A 16228-nucleotide genomic window follows, 5' to 3' on the forward strand; every position below is an offset into this window, starting at 1 on the left:
GCGCTTTGGGAGACCGAGGAGGGTGGATTGCTTGAGCCCAGGAGTTCAAGACCAGCTTGGGAAACATGGCAAAAACCAGTCTCTATTTATAATAAAAATGAAACCCACACACACATACACATCCCCACCACACAAGCATTGCATATTTTGTTTCTATGGGGAACCCTGACTGACGCATACTGTTCACACCAGTTCTCCAGCTTCCTCCTCCCAGACCCCAGTCATCTCTGGGTCTGTTTCTGGTACCCTCTTTTTTTTTTTTTTTTAGGGTAGAATTAATATTTTATTGTCATCCAGATGGCAGCTGGATTTATAGCCTCCATACTTTATACTTTATGTAAATAAAAATAATTACAAGTTTTAAATAGCCAATGGCTGGTTATGTTTTCAGAAAACATGATTAGACTAATTCATTAATGGTGGCTTCAAGCTTTTCCTTATTAGCTGCAGAAAATTCACCCACCTTTTGTCCCTTAAAAAACTGGAAAGGGCCAGGAGCGGTGGCTCACACCTGTAATCTCAGCACTTTAGGAGGCTGAGGTGGGTGGATCACCTGAGGTCAGGAGTTCGAGACCAGCCTGACCAACATGGAGAAACCCCATCTCTACTAAAAATACAAAACTTAGCCAGGCCTGGTGGTGCATGTCTGTAATCTCAGCTACTTGGGAGGCTGAGGCAGGAGAATCACTTGAACCCAGGAGGTGGAGGTTGTGGTGAGCCGTGATCGTGCATTGCACTCCAGCCTGGGGGACAAGAGGAAAACTCTGTCTCAAAAACAAGCAAGCAAACAAACAAACAAACAAAAACTGGAAGGTTGGCATGCATTTGACTTCACATTCTGAAGCAACATCCTGACAGTCAGCCACATGTACTTCAAAGAATACCATGTTGGAATACTTTTCAGAGAGGGAATGAAAGAAAAGCTTGATCTTTTTGCAAGGCCCACACCACGTGGCTGAGAAGTCAACTATGACAAGTTTATCACTTGCAGCCTCCAAGGCTTCCTGAAAAGCAAACTTGCTCTCAATTCGCTTCACCATCTTGGCTGCTACGGTCTGAGGAGAACCGATGGAAATGGATCCAAAGCGCTGGAACAAGTTTGGAGCTCTGGTACCCTCTTTCTCCCGAACGCCAAACTTATCTATGCCTACAGGGCACACAGAAAGGAGCCTTCAGCTAATATCCTCCAGGAACCTGGAATTCAAATTCTGGGGTCCCTTCAGGGATCTCCCAGCACTGAGCCAGCACTATCCCAGCACAAGCCTTCTACAAGGTGTGATCTCAAAGTTCACAAGGCCAGCCAGGTGGAGGATTGACAGAGCCAAGCTGTCACAAGTGGGATGTAGGATGGGGGCAGACCCAGGGACTGAGGCTCGGCCCCAGGCAGCAATAGTCATGTGGGGCATTGGTCCAGTGTCACAAGAGATTTCCAATTTTCCAGAAAGACCAGAAATTTGTTCCTGTGAAGTCTCTCAATTTTTATTTGTATTTATTTATTTATTTAGAGATGGAATTTTACTCTTGTTGCCCAGGTTGGAGTACAGTGGTGCAATCTCAGCTCACAGCAACCTCCACCTCCCTGGTTCAAGTGATTCTCCCATCTTAGCATCCCAAGTAGCTGGGATTACAGGCACCCGCCACCACGCCCGGCTAATTTTTGTATTTTTAGTATTTTTCTATTGCACCATGTTGCCCAGGCTGGTCTCAAACTCCTGACCTCAGATGATCTGCCTGCCTTGGTCTCCCAAAGTGCTGGAATTACAGGCATGAGCCCCAGGCCAACAATGAAATTTGCCCATCAAGAGGTATTAAGGGAGGGACAGGCTTCATCAACCCTTTAAAAAAATGTTTGTCACTTTTCACTCAGGGCAACGAGTGCTTACTTGCCCTACATTTTCATAACCAAAAGAGTGCACACAAGACTCTTGCCTAAATGTGACTGTTCTCAGCCAACTCTGTCCAGCCTCTGACATTGAAGTAGCTGACATATATTTTTTTTTTTTTTAATTATACTTTAAGTTCTAGGGTACATGTGCATAACGTGCAGGTTTGTTACACATGTATACTTATGCCATGTTGGTGTGCTGCACCCATCAACTCGTCAGCACCCATCAATTCATCATTTATATCATGTATAACTCCCCAATGCAATCCCTCCCTCCTCCCCCCTCCCCCCTCCCCATGATAGGCCCCAGTGTGTGATGTTCCCCTTCCCGAGTCCAAGTGATCTCATTGTTCAGTTCCCACCTATGAGTGAGAACATGCGGTGTTTGGTTTTCTGTTCTTGCGATAGTTTGCTAAGAATGATGGTTTCCAGCTGCATCCATGTCCCTACAAAGGACGCAAACTCATCCTTTTTTATGGCTGCATAGTATTCCATGGTGTATATGTGCCACATTTTCTTAATCCAGTCTGTCACAGATGGACATTTGGGTTGATTCCAAGTCTTTGCTATTGTGAATAGTGCCGCAATAAACATACGTGTGCATGTGTCTTTGTAGTAGAATAATTTATAATCCTTTGGGTATATACCCAGTAGTGGGATGGCTGGGTCATATGGTACATCTAGTTCTAGATCCTTGAGGAATTGCCATACTGTTTTCCATAATGGTTGAACTAGTTTACAATCCCACCAACAGTGTAAAAGTGTTCCTATTTCTCCACATCCTCTCCAACACCTGTTGTTTCCTGACTTCTTAAGTAGCTGACATATTTTAAAAATGTTTCGGCCGGGAGCGGTGGTTCACGCCTGTAATCCCAGCACTTTGGGAGGCCGAGGCGGGCGAATCGCGAGGTCAGGAGATTGAGACCATCCTGGCTAACACGATGAAACCCCGTCTCTACTAAAACTACAAAAAAAAAAAAAAAAAAAAAAATTAGCCGGGCGAGGTGGCGGGCTCCTGTAGTCCCAGCTACTCGGGAGGCTGAGGCAGGAGAATGGCGTGAACCTGGGAGGCGGAGCTTACAGTGAGCCAAGATTGCGCCACTGCACTCCAGCCTGGGCGACAGAGCGAGACTCCGTCTCAAAAGAAAAAAAAAAGTCCCCCAAAAGGTGCCCAGTTTCATTAACATTTTTTGGAGATAATTTTGACTAATGATTGGGTCACAAATTTCCTTCAGACAAAAAAAAAGACAAAAAGCCGGGCGCAGTGGCTCAAGCCTCTAATCCCAGCACTTTGGGAGGCCGAGACGGGCGGATCACGAGGTCAGGAGATCAAGACCATCCTGGCTAACATGGTGAAACCCCGTCTCTACTAAAAAATACAAAAAACTAGCCGGGTGAGGTGGCGGGTGCCTGTAGTCCCAGCTACTCGGGAGGCTGAGGCAGGAGAATGGCGTAAACCCGGGAGGCGGAGCTTGCAGTGAGCTGAGATCCGGCCACTGCACTCCAGCCTGGGCGACAGAGCAAAACTCCATCTCAAAAAAAAAAAAAAAAAGACAAAAAGGTCCATTATCCCAAATATATACCTTTCAAACTCTTAGAATTTAAAAATATGAAAAACATGGTAACTTCTCCATTTTAGTGTTTTGTTCCTTATATTTCACTCTAATGAGCAAGATATAAGAAAATACATAGAGGCGATGGATATCTCAGCTACTCTGATTTGATCCTGTGCATTGTATACATGTATTAAAATATCACATGTATCCTCACAATAAGTACAACTATAGTATATCAACAGAAATTCAAAAATTAGGTCAGGTGCGGTGGCTCACGCCTGTAATCCCAGCACTTTGGGAGGCCGAGGTGGGCCGATAACGAAGTCAGGAGATGGAGACCATCCTGGCTAACACGGTAAAACCCCATCTCTACTAAAAATACAAAAAATTAGCCTGGCATGGTGGCGGGCGCCTGTAGTCCCAGCAGCTCGGGAGGCTGAGGCAGGAGAATGGCGTGAACCCAGAAGGCAGAACTTGCAGTGAGCCGAGATCCCGCCACTGCACTCCAGCACTCTAGCCTGGGTGACAGAGCGAGACTCCGCCTCAAAAAAAAAGAAAAAAAGAAAAAGAAATTTAAAAATTAAATTAATTAACAAAAGAGTCTGGGCATGGTGGCTCACGCCTGTAATCCCAGCATTTTGGGAGGCCGAGGCAGGTGGATCACTTGAGGTCAGGAGTTTGAGACAAACTTGGCCAACACGGCTAAACCCCATCTCTACTAAAAATACAAAAAAAAAACAAAAAAAAAAATTAGCCGGGCTTCGTGGCGCATGCCTGTAATCCCGGCTACTTGGGAGGCTGAGGCAGGAAACTAGCTTGAACCCAGGAAGGAGAGGTTGCAGTGAGCCGAGATCGCGCCACTGCACTCCAGCCTGGGCGACATAGGCTCTGTCTATACAAAAGAAAAAAAAGAAAACTAAGAAATTAACAAAAGAAAATATATTGTTTTAAAATAAAATTACTTTTAATAATCATTGCAAGAATAGATAAGGATGAAGTTTCAGGTTAGAATGAAAGAGAGAAGGCATGTGTTTACTGTTTGGATGAACGGAGGCAAGATGGCGCACTTCCGGGTTCTTCAACCCCCCCCCCCAACTTTTCCCGCGCGCGCGAAAATCCAGCCGGCGACCCGGGAAGGTGCAGACCAACTAGGCATGCGCCAGGTGATGTCAATCTGAAGAGACCAAGATTTACCTGGTCGCACCTGTGGAACGCCCCCTGACACGCCCGTGCCCCGCCTATTGCCCGCCCACTCCTAGAAAAGCCGCTCCGGAGGCACGCCACATGCGGCCTTCCTCAGTCCTCCACTCCTGTCGGGATGTCAGGACTGCGGGAACTCCGTCCGAGAGCTGTACGGGTGACTCTGGGGGCCCCTTTTGTCGGGGGGGGGGGCCAACAGACCTCTCCCTACCCACCTTCTTCCCTTGAAGCTAGGTGACCAAAATAAACTTGCAGTTTTGCTCCTACCCTTGCCTAGTCGCTGGTTCTTTTGTACCCACTCTGGTGGTCTTAGAAAAACAAAACAGTTGGTGCCGAATGCGTCGCCATGAAGGTGGAGCTGTGCAGTTTTAGCGGGTACAAGATCTACCCCGGACACGGGAGGCGCTACGCCAGGACCGACGGGAAGGTTTTCCAGTTTCTTAATGCAAAATGCGAGTCGGCGTTCCTTTCCAAGAGGAATCCTCGGCAGATAAACTGGACTGTCCTCTACAGAAGGAAGCACAAAAAGGGACAGTCGGAAGAAATTCAAAAGAAAAGAACCCGCCGTGCAGTCAAATTCCAGAGGGCCATTACTGGTGCATCTCTTGCTGATATAATCTAACAGTCCTCTCCACACACCGTCTTCAGGATCTCATCTCTCATAAAAGTATTAGCCACTTAACTCCATCCCGGCTCCAACTTTTCCATCTCTTATTCATAGAAGACCCCACTGTTACTTTAGAAGTTTGCTCCTCTCTAAATCCAGCCACTTTACTGCCAGGCTCTCTTAAACCATCCCATACTAAACATTCTTGTCCTGAGGTTCTGGAGGCTCAGCCCCCCAGCCACCTACACTTGCATGACCAGCCCCTTCAGAATGCACAACTAACCCTATTTGTGGATGGCAGCTCCTTTATCAACCCTCAAGGAAACAGACAGGCAGGATATGCAGTAGTTACCTCTTCCACAGTTTTAGAGGCAAAACCCCTACCACAAGGGACCACATCACAGCAGGCAGAACTCACTGCGCTAACCAAGGCACTCCTACTATCAAAAGGAAAAACAGTAAACATATACACAGATTCTAAATATGCTTTTCTAATCGCACACACTCATTCAGTCATCTGGAAAGAGAGAGGGTTTTTAACCACCAGCGGTACCCCTATTATTAACAAAAACCAAATACTCAAACTACTAGATGCACTGTCGGCACCTTCCAAGGTAGCCATTATACATTGTAAAGGGCACCAAACTTCATCTAACCTGGTAGCAGCTGGCAACAATTTCGCTGATGTCACTGCCAAGTCAGCCACCGGATTTTCCACTCCTAAGCCTCCTTCTGCCTGTTTTCTCTCCCCCCAGTATGCCCCTAATTACACTCAGGAAGAAAAGGCTAAGCTATTACAAAATCCAACAGCCAAACTAGCTACAGGTGACTGGATCTATATTGATAACAAACTAGTTATTCCTGAAACACAACTCCATACCATTCTAACAGACATACATAATTCTTTACATATAGGACCCAAAGCCTTATATGATTTCCTAAATCCCCTCCTCCACTGTCCAACACTACAAAAACACTTACTTACAATCAACCAGCAGTGCTCTACCTGTCTAAAGGCAAATCCTCAAGGTGCATTGCGTAATCCCCATCCCAGCCATCAACTCAGAGGACACCAACCAGGTGAAGATTGGCAAATTGATTTCACACATATGCCAAGACATAAAAAATTCAAATACCTCTTAACCCTTGTGGACACCTTTTCCGGGTGGATCGAGGCCTATCCTACCACAGGAGAAACCGCTAACATTGTTGCCTCTATACTCACTGAACATATTATTCCTAGGTTTGGCCTCCCGGTCACTCTTCAATCTGACAATGGTCCAGCATTCATCTCTAAGGTAGTCCAACAGGTGGCAGCCCTCCTACACATCACCTGGAAACTCCACATCCCTTATAGGCCTCAGTCTTCTGGTAAGGTAGAAAAGGCTAACGGACTCATCAAACAGCAGCTCACCAAACTCTCAATCGAAACCCGGCAGTCGTGGGTAACTCTCCTTCCCTTAGCCCTGACCCGGCTGCGGGCAGCACCTCGAAGCCCAACAGGCCTCAGTCCGTTCGAATTAGTCTACGGACGGCCCCTAACCCTCCAACAAATACCTTCCCTGCCAGCCCCTTTGGCGAACTACCTCCCATATCTCACTCTTCTCAGACAACTCCTAAGACAACACGCTGAGTTAGCACACCCTCCTCCAACGGATGCCTACAACCCACATCTCTCCCTCAGTCCTGGGGACCAAGTATACATAAAAGATATCCAAGCCAAAGACTTACAGCCCAAGTGGAAAGGCCCATACATTGTCCTCCTGTCTACACATACGGCAGCAAAACTCCTAGGACACACGCATTGGATTCATATTTCCCAGCTAAAAAGGGCCCCCACTGGGAACAATCAGTGGACATCAGTTCAACTTTCCCCCACTCGCCTCAAACTTACAAAACTTTCTTAACTAGTTCATGCTTCCTGACCCCTGGCGCTTAGCTCGCTTTCTCACCCTCCTCTACATAAACCTATCAGACTTTCAATATATAACCCCAGACCCATATCTACCTCCAGACAATAGTCCAGAGCAGTGGTTCTCCCGTCTCCTAACCTTCATCGAACATCTCCACTGCCCAATCCTTCCTTTCTGTTATTCAACTCCAAATTCATCCTGAGGTAATCATACTCAGGCACCCAATGGAGGCCAAAATGGCCCCCATTGAAGGCTATTTCTCGTGCAACTGCCCAATCCTTCCTTTCTGTTATTCAACTCCAAATTCATCCTGAGGTAATTATACTCAGGCACCCAATGGAGGCCAAAACGGCCCCCATTGAAGGCTATTTCTCGTGCAACTGCCCAATCCTTCCTTTCTGTTATTCAACTCCAAATTCATCCTGAGGTAATTATACTCAGGCACCCAATGGAGGCCAAAACAGCCCCCATTGAAGGCTATTTCTCGTGCAACTGATCTCTCTCTCTAAAACTCTTAACCATACAGCCACTAACTGATCCCTCTATGTCCCCGTGTCCTTGGTCCCCAGTCTAACTCTATACAGCCAGGCAGAAGTAGCAGAGCTTTTCCAGCAACTTTCCATGCCACTACGCCACTCCCGTCAAAACGGGCTGTTTTTCCTCCCTCTAGTTATTGGAATCAGCTGAAAGCCTGGCCTCCCTGCAGCGCCGAACTACCTCAATAGCCTAAGTAGCTGCCCAAAACAGGCAAGCCCTAGGCTTGTTTGCAGCTGAAAAAGGAGGCACTTGTCTCTTCCTTAGAGTGCTGCTATTATGTTAGCAAGTCAGGCCTAGCAGACACTAACATTCAAACCCTCAAATGCTTCCATACCTCGTTCCTATACTAATACTGTGCTTTATTTTATTCTTCATCCGTACGTCCAAGTGCCAACCATGGGCCCCGACCTTAACAGCGCCCCTTAACAGCAGGAAGTAGCCAGACAGACCACGGCGCCCCTTTATCACTATTATCAATAAAAGGTTGGACTGTTTGGATGAACGGAGGCAAGATGGCGCACTTCCGGGTTCTTCAACCCCCCCCCCCAACTTTTCCCGCGCGCGCGAAAATCCAGCCGGCGACCCGGGAAGGTGCAGACCAACTAGGCATGCGCCAGGTGATGTCAATCTGAAGAGACCAAGATTTACCTGGTCGCACCTGTGGAACGCCCCCTGACACGCCCGTGCCCCGCCTATTGCCCGCCCACTCCTAGAAAAGCCGCTCCGGAGGCACGCCACACGTGGCCTTCCTCAGTCCTCCACTCCTGTAGGGATGTCAGGACTGCGGGAACTCCGTCCGAGAGCTGTACGGGTGACTCTGGGGGCCCCTTTTGTCTGGGGGGGCCAACAGACCTCTCCCTACCCACCTTCTTCCCTTGAAGCTAGGTGACCAAAATAAACTTGCAGTTTTGCTCCTACCCTTGCCTAGTCGCTGGTTCTTTTGTACCCGCTCTGGTGGTCTTAGAAAAACAAAACATTTACAAACAAGCACAAGGCCCAAGAATTACTTATTGATTAGTATAAAATGTAAATGGTTGATTTTGCACAGATGCGATTTTTTTTGTATGTGGTCCACTGGAATGAGAAACTCAAAATCTTTCCTTAGAGCTAAGGCTTTTTTTTTTTTTTCTTTCTTTCTTTTTTTTTTTTTTTTTGAGACGGAGTCTCGCTCTGTCAACCCAGGCTGGAGTGCTGTGGCCAGATCTCAGCTCACTGCAAGCTCCGCCTCCCAGGTTCACGCCATTCTCCTGCCTCAGCCTCCCGGGTAGCTGGGACTACAGGCGCCGCCACCTCGCCCGGCTAGTTTTTTGTAGTTTTTTTTTTAGTAGAGACGGGGTTTCACCATGTTAGCCAGGATGGTCTTGATCTCCTGACCTGGTGATCCGCCTGTCTCGGCCTCCCAAAGTGCTGGGATTACAGGCTTGAGCCACCGCGCCCGGCCCTAAGGCTTTTTTTTCAATCGAATTCCTCAGGTTGGAAGGAGTTAAGGCTTTACCAAAGCAATTTGAAGGTTTGAAATCTCCAGGGAGATTGATTTATGAGTACAGTACAAGTTAAGGCTACCTCTGACCTTGGCAGATTGTGGCTGTGAAATGAGGCCCTGGAGTCCTGAGACAGGGGCTCTTCATCTTAGCCTCCTTAGTATCTCACTGTGTGTTAGCAATTCCATGAATCCCGTTGGATTCATGAAATTTCATTCATGGAATTGGATTCCAGCTCATGGAATTTAATGTAATTCCATTGGATTCATGGAATTCCACTTCAGTTCTGGGATTCTCAGTACATTTTCTTTTCATTTTCTTCTTTTCTTGAGACAAGGTTTCTCTCTGTCACCCAGTCTGGAGTGCAGTGGCATGATTTAGGCTCACTGCAACCTCTGTTGGCCTCCCCGGTTCAAGCAATTCTCCTGCCTCAGCCTCCCCAGTAGTTGGACACCACCACACCCAGCTAATTTTCTTATTTTTATTTTTTGGTAGAGAGGGGGGTTTTGCATGCTGGTCAGGCTGGTCTACACCTCCTGACCTCGTGATCCGCCCACCTCGGCCTCCCAAAGTGCTGGGATTACAGGCGTGAGCCACCGCGCCCGGCCAGTTCTGTGATTCTGGCGCCATCTCGGCTCACTGTAACCTCCGCCTCCCGGGTTCAAGCGATTCCCCTGCCTCAGCCTCCCAAGTAGCTGGAATTACAGGCATGCACCACCACGCCCAGCTAATTTTTGTTATTTTACCAGAGACGGGGTTTTAACCATGTTGGCCAGGCTGGTTTCAAACTCCTGGCCTCAAGTGATCCACCCGCCTCGGCCTCCCAAAGTGCTGGGGCTACAGGTGTGAGCCACCGCGCCCCGCCGCGCCCCGCCTCAAGTCTGAGGTTCCAGGCTGGAGCGCAGTGGCACAATCTCGGCTCACCGCAAGCTCCGCCTCCCGGGTTCACGCCATTCTCCTGCCTCAGGCTCCCGAGTAGCTGGGACCACAGGTGCCCGCCGGCTATTTAGTAGAGACAGGGTTTCGGGACAGGGTTTCAGCGTGTTAGCCAGGCTGGTAGCCAGGCTGGTGTCGATCTCCCGACCTCGTGATCCGCCCGCCTCGGCCTTCCGAGGTGCTGGGATTACAGGCGTGAGCCGCCGCGCCCGGCCGGGTCTGAGGTTCTTAATTCAGGACTCATCCGCACTAATTGAAACCTGAGGGGAGGGATTTCTCCTCGCTGACCAGTAGGGGGCGCATCGTGACTACGCCTTCTGCTTTCACTCCCCGCGCAGGGAAATCCTGTCCTGCCCTCTCAGGGAGCATTCCTGACTGTGGGCTCCATTTTATAATAAAATGACTGACCTGAAGAATCACTTCTGTCATTATTTCGTATTCCTTACAAAACCAGTGATACACCAAGGCCTCATCTGAAAACCAAGTAAAGGAAGCGAGCACAGGATGTCTGTGCGGGTCTGGTCGGCGTTTATCTCAGCTGGTGAGAACGCAACCATGCCTCCATTCACACTGTCATTCCTCCAGTAAATGAGACATCCCTGTTTTTTAAAGGAGGGAGATTTATGAGTCAGAAGTAATCGGATCCACAATCTGATTAGAATTCTATCCTAATAACGGGAGCTGACCGCATCCATTTGTGATCCGGCCCATTCACCACTTGCTTGGTTTTCCAGCACTGTAAGCCAGACTTTGGGGTGGGGGGAAGGTGAACGCTCCCCTCACTTTAATGCCAGGCTTATTCTTTCCTAAGGAGCAGGATCAAAATAACGTTAGCGGGAAAAATATGCTTCCTCGTATGAGACTGCAGCATTTTACCTTGTATGAGAAAGGAAAAATGAAGGGTGAGACCTGCTTGTTTCTTACATAACTAGGGAGAAATCCACCCCCTTCTCACCCCATAGCTCTTCCTGGTGGTAGTAATGATCAGAAACAGGAGTACCCAACTTCTTCCATGCTTGGGGGACTAGAGCTGCCCACTCTATGCAGAATGGGCAAAGTAAGGGCAGAGGAGAGAGTGTTAACATCACAATAGGCCTAAAGCCTGCATTTGAAAGCTTCAAGAAAAGACTGAGAGGCAATCTCTTGCTGTTTCCCCTAAAGGCAGATTGGCAGATCAGCTCTCCTATCCAGAGCAGCTAGAAAAGCTGGCAAAACAAACAAGACATATTTGAAGGTGAGCCACCAAGGGGGTGAGGGTTTGAGGGTCAAAGTCCTGGAAAGAAGGCTTAGCAGAGCTTTGAATTTTGAGGCATTTGCCTATTTCATGAGGCAGAGAAGCGCCCAGCAGTCTCATGCTAAGGAAGGAAGAGCTCAAGTAGTCGTCACCAGCTTTCAACTTCCAAAGGGCCTCACTCTTTAGAAGGAATAGGAATGAAAATAGAGAAACTCTCACAAAAACTGAAACCCAGCTTCCCATTGGCTTAATGTTTGACTGTGTTACAGGAAAGGGGTCCTGATCCAGACCACAAGAGAAGGTTCTTGGATCTGGAGCAAGAAAGAATTCAGGGTGAGTCCATAGAATAAAGTGAAAGCAAGTTTACTAGGAAAGTAAAGGAATAAAAGAATGGCTACCACATAGGCAGAGCAGCCCCGAGGGCTGCCCGTTGCCCATTTTTATGATTATTTCTTGATGATATGCTAAACAAGGGGTGGATTATTCATGCCTCCCCTTTTGAGACCATATAGGGTAACTTCCTGATGTTGTCATGGCATTTGTAAACTGTCATGGCGCAAGTGGGAGTGTGGCAGTGAGGACAAGCAGAGGTCACTCTTGTTGCAATCTTGGCCTTCGTGGGTTTTAGCTGGCTTCTTTACTGCAACCTGGTTTATTAGCAAGGTCTTTATGACCTGTATCTTCTGCTGACCTCCTATCTCATCCCGTGACTCAGAATGCCTAACCTTCTAGGAATGCAGCCCAGCAGGTCTCAGCCTTATTTTACGCAGCCCCTACTCAGGATGGAGTTACTCTGGTTCAAACGCCTCCGATAATTGGATTAGTGCAAGCTTTCTCAACCTCAGTGCTATTGACACTGATATTGACATGATCAGTGGACCATCCAATGCAATGTTTAGCATTCCTGGCCTTTAACCGCTGGATGCCAGTAGCAGCTCCCCTTCCTCAAATTCTGACAACCAGACTTTCTCCAGACATTGCCAAATGTCCCATGGCGGGGAAAATCACCTGTGGTTGAAAACCACTGGATTAAGGGTGTCTGCCCAGACCCCAACTGCCTTTTTGCCACAAGCAAAAACAAATCTTACTATCATCTAGGGCCTCAAGTGATATCTATAATTTTTCACACATGATGTGCAGCACCTAATAAAGAACAAAGCTTTAAAATACATAACAAGGCCGGGCGCGGTGGCTCAAGCCTGTAATCCCAGCACTTTGGGAGCCCGAGACGGGCGGATCACGAGGTCAGGAGATCGAGACCATCCTGGCTAACACTGTGAAACCCCGTCTCTACTAAAACATACAAAAAACTAGCCGGGCGAGGTGGCGGGCACCTGTAGTCCCAGCTACTCGGGAGGCTGAGGCAGGAGAATGGCGTAAACCCGGGAGGCAGAGCTTGCAGTGAGCTGAGATCCGGCCACTGCACTCCAGCTTGGGCGACAGAGTGAGACTCCGTCTCAAAAAAAATAAATAAATAAATAAAAAATAAAAAATAAAATAAAATAAAATACATAACAAAGTTGACAGAAGTAAAAAGAGAAATAGACAAATCCACAATCATAGTGGGAGATGTCAAGACACATTTCTGAGGAAATGCTGGACTAAGCAGGAAAAAAACAAGGTTAGGGTAACGGTAAACTGTGAAGAGAAGTGTCTGGAGGAAAAGAGAAAGGTATCGGGTCTAGTTGTGGGAAAGAGGGGTTGGCAGGAAGAGGGGTATTGAGGGCAGATGGAGAAATGGAGAGAAGGGGAGGGTCTTTGTGGGCCCCTCTTTCTGGAGGATTAATTCTATAAGATCCTTTCAGCATGAATGGTATAAGGGAACTGCGTCGTTTCCTTTGTTCCTTCATCCAGACTATACTGGTTGCTCTGTGAGATCTACCTGTACCTCCAGTCTATCAGGCATGTGAACCAGAGCAACTCCACCTTGAACACGAGCTGGGTAAAATGAGGCTGAAACCTACTCGGCTGCATTCCCAGAAGGTTAGGCATTCTAAGTCACAGGATGAGACGGGAGGTCAACACAAGATACAGGTCACAGAGACCTTGCTGATAAAACAGCCTGCAGTAGAGCAGCCAGCCAAAACCCACCGAAACCAAGATGGCAATGAGAGTGACCTCACTGCTATGCTCCCACCAGCACCGTGACAGTTTACAAATGCCATGGCAACATCAGGAAATTACCCTATTTGGTCTCAAAAGGGGAGGCATGAATAATCCACTGCTTGTTTAGCATATCATCAAGAAATAACCATAAAAACGGGCAAGCAGCAGCCCTTGGGGTTGCTCTGTCTTTGCTGTAGCTAATTTTTTTTTTCTTTCTTTTTTTTCTTTTTTTGAGATGGAATCTCACTTTGTCGCCCAGGCTGGAGTGCAGTGGTGCGATCTCGGCTCACTGCAAGCTCTGCCTCCCAGGTTCACACCATTCTCCTGCCTCAGCCTTCTGAGTAGCTGGGACTACAGGCGCGCGCCACCATGCCCGGCTAACTTTTGTATTTTTAGTAGAGACAGGGTTTCACCATACTTGTCAGGCTGGTCTTGAACTCCTGACCTCAGGTGATCCACCCGCCTCGGCTTCCCAAAGTGCTGGGATTACAGATGTGAGCCACCATGCCCAGGATTTGTTTTGTTTTGTTTTGTTTTGTTTTGAGACAAATCAGCTCTGTCACACAGGCTGGAGTGCAGTGGCGCGATCTCGGCTCACTGCAATCTCTGCCTCCTGGGTTCAAGCGATTCTTCTGCCTCAGCCTCCTGAGTAGCTGAGATTATAGGCGTGCGCCACCACACCGGCTTATTTTTGTATTTTTAGTAGAGATGGGGTTTCACCATGTTGGTCAGGCTGGTCTCGAACTCCTGACCTCATGATCCGCCCCGCCTTGGCCTCCCAAAGTGCTGGGATTACAGGCATGAGCCATTGTGCCTGACCACACTAGCCATTCTTATATTCCTTTACTTTCTTAATAAACTTGCTTTCACTTTACCCTGCAGACTCACCCTGAATTCTTTCTTGTGAGCGATCCAAGAACACTCTCTTGGGGACCCCTTTCCCATAGCAAGTATGTTGTGGCCTCCTTAGCAGTCAGTGGGGACTAGTAAGGTGGCCAAAAGGGTGGTAAGCACTTTCTGATCAACTGGGTGAGTGTCTCCAGCAGAGCTGTAGCCCTCCACCCCTGCCATGGAGGTGCCACCAGGTGTCACTAAACTTAGAGAGTCCTATGGTCTGAGGCAGTTTCAAAATTGAGAGTGAGACTGAATATTTAATTCCTGTCCCATCTCTCCCCGCTGTATTTTAGCAAGAAGTACTCCAGGACACAGAAGAGAAGCCTGTCCTATGTGGATTACACAGGTATATTGATACCTACTATACAGCAGACATTATTCTAATTGCTGCTAAGAAACAGAGTAGGCCGGGTGCAGTGGCTCATGCCTGTAATCCCAGTACTTTGGGAGGGCAAAGTGGGAGGGTCATTTGAGCCTAGGAGACCAACCTGGGAAGCATGGTGCGACCTTGTCTCCCCTGAAAATACAAAATAAAAAAGCTGGGCATGATGGTGCATGCCTGTAGTCCCACCTACTTGGGAGGCTGAGGTAGGAGGATCACTTGAGCCCAGGAGTTCGAGGCTGCAGCAGTGAGCCATGATTGTGCCACTGCACTCCACAGCCTGGGTCATAGAGTGAGACCCTGTCTCAAAAAAAAAAAAAAAAAAAAAAAGAAAAAGAAAAAGAAACGCAGTGAGCTTCAGACTGGAATATAAAGATGGGTAAAGCCTATCCATTGTCTTCAGACCTAATAGGGGCAAGGGGGTAAGGGCAGTGAATCGAATAAACCAGCAGTTTGAATACAGTATGCTGGGGTAACTCAGGACAGAGCACAATGGGCTAAGAAGATGAAGAGTAATCGGGTGCTGGAGAGGGGAGAGAGAGACAGTAGATTAGGAGAATCTAGTTAAGAGTCTGAAATGGGAAGAGGATCTTCTGGGGAGCAGGAACATCATGAACAAAAGCCTGCAGGTGCGAAAGCATGACGTGCATTCAGGGAAAATTGTATCCCACAGGTATTACTGAATGCTACTCTATACCTGGCACTGTGCTAGGAGTTCGATGTACCTTGACGAACAAGACTCAGTCCTTCCCCACAAATTGCTCAGGGATCTTTAGTAGGGCAGGCGGAAAAGGAATGGGGAGCTGTTCTACAGTGAGCTGTCTGGAGCAGCTGGGGCATACAGTGTTTGCAAAAAAGTAATGAGAAATGGCCAGGTGTGGTGGCTTTGGCTGGGGGTGGTGGCTCATGCCTGTAATCCCAGCACTTTGGGAGGCCGAGGCGGGCGGATCACGAGGTCAGGAGATCAAGACCGTCCTGGCTAACACGATGAAACCCCGTCTCTACTTTAGAGGCTAAGGTAGGAGAATGGCGTGAACCTGGGAGGCGGAGCTTGCAGTGAGCCGAGATCGCGCCACTGCACCCCAGCCTGGGCAACAGAGTGAGACTCCATCTCAAAAAATAAAAATAAAAAAAAAAAGAATGAGAAATATGGCTGTCAGGTTACGAAGGGCTGTCGTACACCTTACGAGGTGAAGACACAGCCAGAATATAACCAGCTCCACCTTTGAAGCTCTGTATTAGAGCTGGGTGCTGCTCAAGAGTCCCAGCACAAGTGATCACACACAGCTGTCAATGCCTCCTGGACGTGACTTAGCAAGTCTGGGAGGCATTTGAAGTGAAATATCAGGCATCCAACCCAAGCTGCTAGCAGCCTGATTAGAAAGGCAGGGTTGATGAAGACAGGGCGGCAGTCACTGTGCCTCCTCTCTTTCCAGGGAGGTAAGAAAAGAAGAGGCCTCTGAGAGGAGACCCACCCTGTCCTGGGGAGGCCGAGGG

General features: G+C 48.1%; 1 protein-coding gene and 1 pseudogene across 2 annotated transcripts; one reads left to right on the forward strand and one right to left on the reverse strand.

Annotated features, from left to right (window-relative positions):
• Window positions 1-360: 360 nt before the first annotated feature.
• Window positions 361-1040, reverse strand: LOC104672237 (thioredoxin-like). Its single transcript, XM_010375981.2, has 2 exons — window positions 798-1040; window positions 361-481 (listed from the first exon to the last, which is right to left on the reverse strand). The coding sequence occupies exons 1-2, from the start codon at window positions 1038-1040 to the stop codon at window positions 401-403; spliced, it is 324 nt and encodes a 107-aa protein (XP_010374283.1). The 3' UTR covers window positions 361-400.
• A 3939-nt stretch (window positions 1041-4979) lies between these two features.
• On the forward strand, window positions 4980-5263 carry LOC115900387 (annotated as a pseudogene). Its single transcript, XR_004060054.1, has one exon. The product of XR_004060054.1 is annotated as a 60S ribosomal protein L24 pseudogene (transcript).
• Window positions 5264-16228: the final 10965 nt, after the last annotated feature.

Source organism: Rhinopithecus roxellana, chromosome 11 (assembly GCF_007565055.1).
Source record: "Rhinopithecus roxellana isolate Shanxi Qingling chromosome 11, ASM756505v1, whole genome shotgun sequence".
In the NCBI taxonomy this organism is placed as follows: Eukaryota; Metazoa; Chordata; class Mammalia; order Primates; family Cercopithecidae; genus Rhinopithecus; species Rhinopithecus roxellana.